The 11,640-nt window shown below is 42.9% G+C and overlaps 1 protein-coding gene across 2 annotated transcripts in view; it reads right to left on the reverse strand.

The window, feature by feature from the left end:
- The window catches only part of LOC100709810 (SLIT-ROBO Rho GTPase-activating protein 3), a 33,020-nt gene extending 21,833 nt beyond the window's left edge, over positions 1-11,187 (reverse strand). The window contains exons 1-4 of one of the 2 annotated variants that reach the window (XM_005454059.4): positions 10,920-11,187; positions 2,661-3,018; positions 643-814; positions 370-532 (exon numbers count right to left, since the gene is read on the reverse strand). In XM_005454059.4, the coding sequence (XP_005454116.1) occupies positions 370-532; positions 643-814; positions 2,661-2,730 (405 nt within the window). In that variant the 5' untranslated portion in view covers positions 2,731-3,018; positions 10,920-11,187. The remainder of the gene's footprint in view (positions 1-369; positions 533-642; positions 815-2,660; positions 3,019-10,919) is intronic. The other variant, XM_003449097.5, reaches the window with a different exon arrangement.
- Positions 11,188-11,640: the final 453 nt, after the last annotated feature.

Genomic DNA, 11,640 nt, shown 5'->3' on the forward strand with positions numbered 1-11,640 from the left:
TCTGCTTACATTTCAACCACAAGAAGGTACAGAGAGCATGTCTGACATCCAGTAATTTGAACAAGATGAGTCTGTGTAATGTTTTTTTAAGTGAATGAGGCCCGGCGTTACCAAGACAAATTAGGATCTATATGAAAGCCGTCACTGTACTTGGTATTTGTCAAAGTTGCAAGTTCATGTCTGGGAGCCTGCTCGGTTTTCAAGGAGTCATTTTAGTGTAAAGTAAAAGAAGTAAAATCATCTTTACATTTGAAAAAAATAAATGATTGGCTTGTTTTGGAGTAGAAGGACTCGTGTGCTGGCCACCTCTCTCCCTGTACCTTTCACTGCTTTTCAAACATGTGACCTTACACTATAACATCCTCTCACCCGTTTGTGCAGGCGATGTGTGTCCTCTGTACCGTGTGCCAGCCTTTGTGTGAGCGTGTTGCAGCAGGTGTCACCCAGTGCTGCATGTTCGCGGCTCTCCAGACGGGTCTGAGTCAGCAGAACAGACCAGACCTGACACACGGACTGACCCCACTGCTCCTTCCTGTACAGTAACAGAGATGCGCACCGAGATTATGGCACACACATCAGACCCATGAGAGGAAGAGAAAAGACCCAAATGTATAAACACACACACAACTGATGCAGCCTTACTTTTTTGTTTTATGAGTAAACCTCTCTGTGAGTTTGTCAAGGGCTCGTGCATATTCAGACTCGATGTCACCCCGACGGCGGAGAAACTCAGACAGGTCTGAGAGCTGCTGCTGTTTTACCTCCACCTGAGAGTCTAAAATCTTTATCTGGTCTGTCAGCTGGGCCCGCAGGTCTGAGATGCGAGGGCAATGGAGACGGGGGAGACAAAAAATAGATTAGACACCGAAGTAAACACATGCTCACAACCTCTAACAACCACAGCAAATGTAATTACCAGCTCAGCCAGTGCATAAAATACAGTATGTACCTGATGTCCAACTGAATCACTAAATAAAGGTTTGGAAACGAATTTTAAACACACACAGGGAGGACAAACTGTGTTGCTTTCTAACGCTTTAAATAAACAAAATTAAAGAAAAAAAACATTAAAAACAACCTATTATATCCAGTACAATACTCTATAGTATCTTTTGAATCACAGTTATAAAAATCATAATCCTTATTTATTTTCCTGTGTTTATGTTATTTTAATAACGTTTGGATTACTAACAAAAATTAAAATGTGGATAATTGCACAGTCCTATTAGGGGCATCTGTCTTCACTGACATTATAGATAGAAAAAAATACTGAATAAGGAGTTTGTGACTTATATTGGCTTATTACTGCTACACACACTCAGACACTTTAACAGGTGCAACCTCTCATTTACCTAAATATCCAATCAGCCACTCACAAAGCAGCAACTCACTGCATTTAAACATGTAGATGCAGACAATATGAGCATCCGAAGTTCAAACATGAGCATCAGGATGAGGACTTAAGCCAGATTACAACAGTGTTTACAGTCTTAAAAGGTGTTCCCACAAGGACCAATCAGCTCAAACGTTTCATGTTTAAGGACATTTTGTACATTTTAAATATTTTTTTGACTTTTAATTGCAAAGAATGAGAGTACGTTTACCACCACCACTCAAAGACAAGCATTCCCAGACACCAATAACAGAGGACAGGAAAAATAAAAACCCCTATCACAACGGCTCCTGAAAGTACAAGCTGGAGACACACCCTGTCTCTGTACATTTGGAAATAATGCACACACATTCACCAATAGTGTATGAATCGTTTGACTGGAATTCTTTCCTCTAACACAGATAGAGGATCAATAATAATTCATGTCTTATGATCATGTTTATAAAACGCAGACAGTGGTGTGACTGATACAGCTGTTTGACTACCCCTGTAATGTGACAGTGACATACTAATTGTTATAATCATAACTATATGTATTACACATTAGCTTGTATGCAAACACAGCTAAAGCAGTAGCACAGCGACCCAGTGCTGCTCTTCGCTCTAAAAAGGCTAATACAAACATCATTCTCTCAGAAAACACCAACTTCGCTTTGCTCTTTCACCTCGTCTGACTCACCCCCTGCCCCTTTACCCCACCCCCACCCCCTCATTGCTCATCCCTCTACTCCGCCCGCTCCTTCTTTCCCCTCTTTACTCTTTTTCCTCTGTCTTTGTGTGAGTACACAGCCCGGGGCTGACTGGATGTGAGGAGACAGCATCACTAATACTAGCTATAAATACACCCTTGTAGTACAGTACACAGAGCCAAGCAGCCACGGCATGAAGCCTCCAAATCACGACGCACACATGCGCACACACAAACACACAAAAACATGCTGGTGTCATGAGAAAACCTCATTATGACAGCTCTGGTCATTTTGTCGTTGTTTTGTTTTCACTTACACAAAAATGATTTGCTTCTTTCTAGGCAAGCTTTTCTGCTCTCCTCCCTTTACTTTGCATGGAGCTTAGGTTTGAGTATGCACACATATGTTCAGATACTGTGTGTGTTATGTATATTTGTGTGGGTGTGTGTGGATGACTGCGCAGTGCACACATTCATGCATGACTGCCCGTGTGCTGTCTTGTGTGCAGTCATGTGTGCAGGCAAACGCACATGTACAAACACAAGCGTATACACGGAGACAAGCGCATGCATATTCACCTTTCATCTGCGATTCATACTCAGCCAGGCTCCCCTTCTCCCGCCTCAGCTTTCCATGTGAAGTCATCATCTTCGATCCCCTGGCCCTCGTCTGTCACTGAGACGCTCCTTCCCGATAGCTTCTCGGAGCCTCGCAGTCCTTCCCCCTTTCTGAAACCTTGTAACCTCAGCTTCTGCTCTTGATCAGTAGTCTATGACCTTTCACCCTTGACCCCTTGGCCTCACTGCTCTACAGCTGAGTGCAGTGCATCGGCATCAGTGTCGATTGGCTGCTCTTGGCGGGGATGTGAGTCAGGTCGATGCGTCCATGGAATCCCCTGGGTTTCCGATGTGAACGGTGATCCATAGGTGAGCAGGCCTGAGCAGCGAGCAGGGGAGAAAAAAAAGATAGAAGTACAATGAGATTGGATATGGATGAGGAAAAAGGCAACAGGAACAGATTTATGGAGGCCGCAATGAGAGAGTGAACGAATCAGAGGAAGTGGACACATGAGGGCAGGGTGACAAGACAGAAAGGGACAGTGACACCAGAGATGGGAGATATAATAGGAGGGGTGGCGAGACAAGGGTGGTGCAGAGAATGGACAGTAAGAGGGCAGAGTGATGGGGATGTGAAGGATTAAGGACGGGGGTGGGAGGGAGATGAGAGGTGATGAGTAACACCAATAATGAAGGACAGTCGTAGCCTCGGGGTTGGTTGTTGGGGATGTCCGTGAAGGTAATAGGCAGGGAAATACCTCCAGTGATTCAATGATTTTTTTTCTTTTCCAGAAGCGCATATATATAAATGCTGGTTAGAGAACAACCACACACTGGTCTATGTTTTTTTTTTAATCACCTGTGGTTTGCTGATCTATTAATAACTTGTCATTCTTGGTTTGAGGGTTGGTTTGTGTTAAGAGGTGACCCGACTAACACAGCAAAGTCAGTGTATGTGCTACTCAGGCTGAGAAGGATCTCAACCATCAGGTAAAAGACATAAAAATCTGTTGTGAGATCCCCTAATTCTGCTCCTCAACTTTAATCCGAGCCAACTTTATTTATGAAGCACTACAGAGAACATTAGTTCAAATTATACCGATTATATTATTGTATACTTGTTATACCCATCTACAGTAATTAGTGAAACGAGAGGCCACCTTTGAGATGAAAAGGGATGCTGACGTGTAAGAGCCAAAAAACTGCAGTTCCTAAAAATGGCCAGTAGAGGCCGACTCCAGGAGTCAATTCCTATTCCCATTTTAATTTCCCAACAGTTGGACATTATTCACAGTCTCCTCTGAAAAAGTAAGTACACACTTACTGCTTCCATAGGAATTAAGCGTAACTTATGGGTAAGTACTTAAGAGTGAGTAGCAGCCAGGTGGTGATAATCAAATGTACTTCATTAATTGATCAGTAGCCTGTGTGAGCACCTATATAAAACCAGACGTTCTGGCAGTTTTCTGGTCTGGAGCATCCAGGTGTGTGTTCACACAATGCCACAATCTTCCCAGGAGTGGGTAGTCCAATAAATCCACCCCAAGGTCAGACTGTGCAAAGCTCACACAAACTGCAAAAAATCCAAGAGCCACATCTCAGACAGTACAGGCATCAGACAGCATGTTAAATGAGAGTGCATGGAAACATAGCCTAGGTTTACAAAGTTGTATCTGAACAAACAACAAGAAGAAGCCACAAGACTTCTCTAATAACGTCTTCTGGACAGACCAGACCAAACTGGAGATGACTGGCCACAAAGCACAGCAACAACTAAACAGAGCTTAACAGTGCAAACACCTCATGCTCAGACATTGCTTATGAGTGAAAACGTAGCGCTTCCAGTCGATTTTAAGTGGAAACTCTGAGAATAGCCTGTTCCAGACAACATTATGTGTTCAGCATAAGTTACCGTGGTGATTTAGCCGGATGAAAAAGAGAGCCACTTCTCTGACACGGAAAACTTTGACTTTAAGTTCGACATAGCTAAAGCTCGACTGAAACTGGGTGATGCAACAGGACAACGATCCCAGATAATCTAGAACAGAATAGCAGAAAAAGAAAAGAAATAAGGAGCTATCATCCTGGCTAGTGGCATCTCTGAAACAACTGCAATTATGCACTAATAAAATATGTTTAACCTACGAGCATTTCTCACACAGACGAACAAGAGCAGCAACATACAAATGTCTAGTCGTGCACATCCCCAGCCTAAATATAGTTACTACTTTTTCCAAAACACTAAGACGGCGCCCTGACTTTGGGGTTTCATAAAAGGACTTCACGAAACAACAGTGGCTACATCCATCACATATATACAGTCTATATTTGCTAATGATTTCTACTGTGCAAACAGGTGGTGTCTATTCCCTGCCTCAGTGTATTCAGTTAGTGGGTAGGTTATTCATTGGTTGAACCTCGTAATATCACACTGGGTTGGGTTTTAATAATGGCTACAAGCTGGTTCCTCCAACACAGATTTAAGTTAAAAAAAAGCCTAACTGGGTGAGGCTTTTTTTTAACTTAAATCACCTTCTGGTCTAGTGCTCTTAATATTTAAACGTTTGTAACATTCACTGTGTAATATAAGGTCTGGTTATCTTTTGTTTTGTTTGTAGTCAAATCATAGTGCTGTGACATGTCGTGTTCACAAGTTCACAATGTAAATATATTGTGCCTATGCATAACTAAACATACAGAGATGAGAAGCCAACAGGAAAGAGACAGGGAGGAAATAACATATTTAGAGAATGCAAAGTGTGCTTGATTTTCTGTACTTTATGGACGACTTTCAAGTCCTTCGAGGCTGTCAATGAAAATCGGTTTCTTACTCATGTCTCACTTTTAACTTCAACACACATGCAAGGAAGCACACACACACCCATATATACAGAGGCAGCTTCACCCCCACATCCTGTGTCAGTTTCTCAACAGGTTTCAGAACCCTGTGAAGAATACAAAAAAAAAAAATCCTTCAGTGGAAATTGTTCCTCAATCCGCCACAAGCAATCAATTGTGTTCAGTTCACAAAAGTAACTGAAGTTAAAAGACACCAGGTGGTTTAATGCAGTGTCATTTATACTGCAAAGTTAATATTGTTGATGCAGGTAGATTGTACGGCAAGGAGATAAAAAACAAACAAGAAAACTGGCCTGGCATCTCTTCAATGCCATACCCTGCTGTCATCACGAACGCCAACCACTTTTTGTCTTAACGACTGTTGTCAGACCTGTGCTTTCATTTCCTCCAAAAACAGTGCGCTGAATGTGATCCAGACATAGCTCAGCCGTGGTTTCAAGTGGAGAGTAAATCTGTAAGCAGAGCGAGCGAATGGGAAGAGAAAATCTGCAAATGAGACTCCGAGGGTCCCGAGACCTCTGGAGGCACAGGAAGCCTTCATCAGCGTGCGACCTTAATCTGCACAGAACAAAGCCACTGTAAATGATCTGAGGAGGAGAGAGGAGGGGATGTGAGGGATTCAGCAAAAGACGAGGGAAAACAGTGGGGGTGGGTGGCTGGAAAAAGGGGCGGTCGGGACAGAGAGACAGAGGTTAGAGGGGAGCAGTGTTTCATACTTAAAGTCAAGGTCACTGAATGAGAGAGGTCACGTGGTGCACATGGTGAATATAAAGCAGACTGACGACAGGGCAGGATAAATGTGGTAGGGAGTCTTAGAGCCTTACTGCCATCGAGGGGGTTTCCTGCTAATGTCAGTTAAAGGAAAAAAAAAAAGGGACGCTAAGCAGAATCAATACAAGGATGATATTGTGTTAGATGTTATGCTGATACTACATGGGGATTTCCTGACACTGCTGTTAGCCAGCAACGATTTGCTATGTTGACCTTGTTACTGCGCAGAACTTTATGTTTTGCTATCTAATTGCTAATTGTAAGACTTCTCACAGCTGCCTCGGAGGAAAACCATCCCAAAATCCCCTGAACTCAGGACACAGCCAAACTGTAAAAACAAACAAAAAAAAAATCATAAAATCAAGTAAGGAAACACATGGGTGTCAGCCAGCGGGACCCTCGGCCAGATGATCTAACTTCCCGAAAAGCTGACTTTTGGGAACTATTAGGCTTCCGCGAAACAGCACTGCAGACACAGGTGCTGAAGCAGTGTCGTCACCACAGATGAATGCTGAAAAGCATGAATGCATGATCATGCCAAACACGATCATATGCTAATGTATGCTCCAGCTGTGCATTGACTGATGTGAAAGCCCAAGTCAGACAGAGTCAGGTGTGACACCGATCAATTGACGTGCTGATTGGAGAGCCTCCTTTAGATGCAATCAGGACCTGGGACAGGATGGAGCTGGTTGCAGCTTATACTGCAGGAGGAGTGAGTAGGATAAACACCAGCTAACAAAAATGTTAAAGGACATGGCTTACCAAAAAAAAAAAGTATAGACCCATACTGTGTCTGGCACATCATCTTATTGTGCAATGTGCAATGTAAATAAAGCATACTGATGAAACAGAATTTGCATAAATGAACAACAATCTGGACCTGTGGATGGAAAAATATAGCTGTGTCATGTATTTTTAATCATATATTGTTCCACACATAGGGAGGTAACCTGAATGCGGGATCACACCTTCGGCCAATTCTGTTTACTCATCATGATAAGTACTTCTCGGGACACGATCATAAAAGTTTAATGGTCTGCTGTGGAGGAAACCCTGATGATGTAATCAGAGTTATCTAAAGAGAAAGTGCATGCCACACATCGTGGGTGTGAAATTTAAAAATAAATAAATAAATAAAACTTCTGTAGTGGGCGGAAAGAAACTGAATAAACCTCGCTGTCCAGTCACGTTATGGTTCATGAAGAGCTTTCTTCATATAACCAGCTGAATGTGTGGATATCTTAGAAGTCGGTTGCTTCCATTTTGACCGCTGTTTCTAAAAGTCGTCTGGTTTGAGTATCCCACTTTTGTGAAAATGCAACACTGACTTTCTGTAGTAACTCTTTAAAGTGAGTTTTTGTAGCCTTTTTTTTTTTTTTTAATTTTCACCTCTGTGACTACAAATCACAGCTGAAGGTTGACACATGCTAAAAGCCAACAGCAACTTCAACGGGTTGCATTTAACCAAAGTAGATAACAGAAAACTGCAGTTCCTTTATTGTCCACTTGATGCTGGCTCGAAACGTGAGTCACGTCCCATTTGCTCCATTGTTAAAATATCCAGCTTAAGCCTAGAAAAACAAAACAAAACAAAACAAAACAAAAGTTTTGCCTTCATCGTTAACCAAGGTATGGTGGACAATGTTACCCATACTACTGAGCTCTAAAATTAGAAATGCATCTACTTTTGCTGGCAGGTCTGCGGACACATTTACAGGGTTGGACCTCAGCTGATTCCCGAACTCATGCCTCAACCATGTTTGTGTTGTTGGTGCCACTTGGCGGATTTTTAAAGAAAATTATCTGATCGGTAATATGGCCTGCTGTGTGGTGCGGACTTTCTTGCCCAAAAAGTTAATGATTCAGTTTTAGTGAGTGAAATCCTACGTAGCATTAATTAGCAGGTTTACAACCTGATGCACCTTGCTAAGCTTGCTAGCATTAACTGATAACTTAGCACTTAGAACTCCCTTCCAAATATGGTTATATCGATCTATCAAATCCCCCCGCAAAGCACAGCGGAAGGTAAAATGCTAACGCTGAGGTTTCAAGCTACGGAGTCTAAAACCCAAGTGATGATATTGTGGCTACATCCATCTTTGATATACAGTTTTTTTTTCTTAGACTCTACAAAAGAACAGTATTAGTGAATGGCTGAGTGTGACTTGCAGTGTAAAATGATTTGAGTCATCAAGATAACTAGAAAGGTAGTGGGTATCAACCGACTTTCAACTGCTGGAAGTTACCTTATTCGTCAGCCAACCGGCTGCATGACGGTAATTCTGAAACCACAGTATACAGCCAACGTGACTGCATCACAACAAAAGGTAGCACAATCTCATACCGACTCCAGGCCCATAACTTATTTAGAATCTGCCATGAGATTTAGGACGCTATATTAGCCATGCAAAGTAGCCAAAATCCAGGTTTGTTTGCATCTTGCCAGAGTTTCTCTACACTCCTGTGTACTCTGTGAAGTGTTGCTTGTGCAGAAACTTCCACAGCAAACAGGAAACTGCATAATAGTATGCTACCACAGGTTTTTTTCCTCTCACAACCATCTGTAGAGAATTACTCTGTTACCTGAAAATCTCACCAAAAGTTTTAAGCAGCAGCTTAATCCTGGCTCGTGTCACTGCCAAAAACACACAGCACAGGGTCAGCTAGTTTCAAGGTGGTAGAGGAGAACCGCACGGAATTCATCCCATAAAAGAAAGTGTGGCCAGCAGTCCACTAAGTACCACACAGAGCAAAAAGATTTACATTTGCAAAAGGACATACATTTTTTCTGGCAGTAGCACAGTAGCCATATTATACACATGGCAGGCGCCTTTTAGATTCTGGCATGATACCTAATTGCAAAAGCACTGAGAGTAACTGTGAAACAGACAGGGCTACAAAACCAAAGCCAAGGGGCACAGAAAGATTTCCAGTCATGTCCTGCCACGACTGACTTTTATGCAAGAGATTATTTACAGGTAATGTTTGTGGAATGCATACCTGTAGATCCCGTCAGATATCAAAAACAGAAGAAAAAGGTGAAATGAAACAGTTGGGCAGTGTGAGGGGGTGGAAGGCTGTCAGGCCACATCCGCTCCTCAGGCACAGCTGAAACTGCCTGAGCACAGCGCTGAAACCTGCTCTAAGTGAGATAATTAATCAGCACTTTAGGTTTAGTTCTACTGATATTTTTGCTCCTCGGGTCTACAGTACTGAAAGAGAAAATCTCACTGCTCTAATATAAAATCAGGGACATTTACACAAATATCACCAACTGCTACTAAATCTAACTACAGTTGTTTTTTTTTAAAGATATGCATATATATTAATAGTAAGCATATTTGAGGCCACTTTCCATTTCCATTGTTCTACATTTCAGGAAACAAAACTACTTTTGACTCCACCATCTTTCAGCTAGACCTGCTATTACAAATTTGAAGTTATGGTCATAAAATAGTTATAAAGCAGGTCCACCCTACCTGACATACATTCACCTATATTGAATTGGTTACAGCATATGACTGGATCAATAGATAGAAAGTAAAATTACTGTTAAATTATTCTGCATCCTTTGGGTTAAAATGACTGTTTGTGACCTAAAGACTGTGACCACATGTGCTTTCAAATTCTGTGGAAAAAGTGTCATGCCTGATTTCCTGTAATGCCACTTAAGTGTCCGGCACAGCTCATTGGCAAATCAACATATGAGGGAAGTGGAGTAGGTCAAAATTAGCACCACGTTATGCATGTGCAAGCACAGCAAACACGCTTGAAGCACACCACTGTCTGTGCAGCTGTTTTGATGCAGTGAAAGCAAGGGTGCTCGTGTTGCCATCTGAGGTCAGGGATTTGCACCTTAGATCAGGCCAACCTCTGAGCCGGAAGGGCTACGATTTCAGTCAACGTGAGAATTTCAAGTTTTATCGTGATGCCAGTACAACAATGCCGCTCTCGAATCTGAAGCTCCTCCTGGGTTTAACTAAAGTTAAACTCATCAAATAAGAAAACAAAATACACCAATCAGCTTCCTACATCAGCTTTTGAGCTTGCTGTGTCTGTACTCGAGCTGCTGTCTTACATTACCATCACAATCTTTGTTGTTGCACTGTGAACCAACAGCACAAAGGGAGCGCTACTTTGCAGATGCCTCTGAGAAGCTTGTTTATCTGCGTGCCTTAATAACATAACATGAAAATAGCTGTGAACACCTTATAGGTGAGAAGCCCAGCAGGTGGGATTTAAGGTTCCACAGCTCCATCAGCACTGGTGTTTTTTTGTTTCTAACAGTGGCTGTAAATCACCCCATATGGTCAAGGCACAGTGGCAGGGCTCCACACAATGGCCACATAAACACCTCAGCATAATTACACAAGCATGCAAACACGCACACTCTCTCTCACACACACACTGACACTCATATACAGAGCATCAACAGTGAAAATGGTGCACACTGTATTACATAATTGATACTCCTCTAACAGCCAGTAGCTCCATTTGTCCACTTACAAACCCCCCAAGAGGACACAGTGTCCATTTAAGACACCAAACTATATATAAACACAGACATATTCACTTGAGTCACGCATGCACATGCTCACACACACAGGTTGTTTCTGGATTTATGAGCAGCATGACAGCCGTACATACCTCACTTTGTGGTCCTCTTCGGTCTCTTTCTATGTGTTCCTCAGCTCTCCACCTCTCTTTACATCCTTCGCTCTCTTTCTACCATAGACACACACACACACACATACACACACACACACACAGTGTGTTTGAATCTGACAGATTTCTCTCAGCTCAGTACTCTCCTTCCTCTCTCTCTATTTCTCAGGGACACACACACACACTCGCTCACTCAAAAACAGCCCTCCCTCTCTCCCGCCTTTCTTTCTTCCTTCCCTCTCCTGCCAAATAGCCTCTCCTCTCGCTCACTCACTCGCACCAGAGCTGCCTCTCTCCTCCCCACTCCCTCCCTCTCTCCCTCTCCGCCATGCGAAGCGGTGCAAAAAGCCACGCCCCCGCGCTCTCTCCTCTCCTCTGGGCGGCTATAAATGCCGCTGCTGCTATGAATATACCGTCTTTCTCCCTCAGCATCCCTCGCTCCTGCTCTCTCTCCCCCTGCATCCATCCTTCCCCCTCACCTACTCTGCACTACCCCCCCCACCCTTCTTTTTCTAAATGTTTCCTAATGACCTTGTATTATTTTCCCTTGCAACACACGACAGCATCCTTTTATTTTCCCCCCACCTTACTCTAATGCAAGATGCAACCGTTGACACACAAAAACACGAAAAGAGCCACAGGATCACATAAAAGGCAACCACAGACAGGAGCGATTGGTACTACCAGTCTCTTTTGCTTCCTG

Source organism: Oreochromis niloticus, linkage group LG20 (genome assembly GCF_001858045.2).
Source record: "Oreochromis niloticus isolate F11D_XX linkage group LG20, O_niloticus_UMD_NMBU, whole genome shotgun sequence".
NCBI lineage: Eukaryota > Metazoa > Chordata > Actinopteri > Cichliformes > Cichlidae > Oreochromis > Oreochromis niloticus.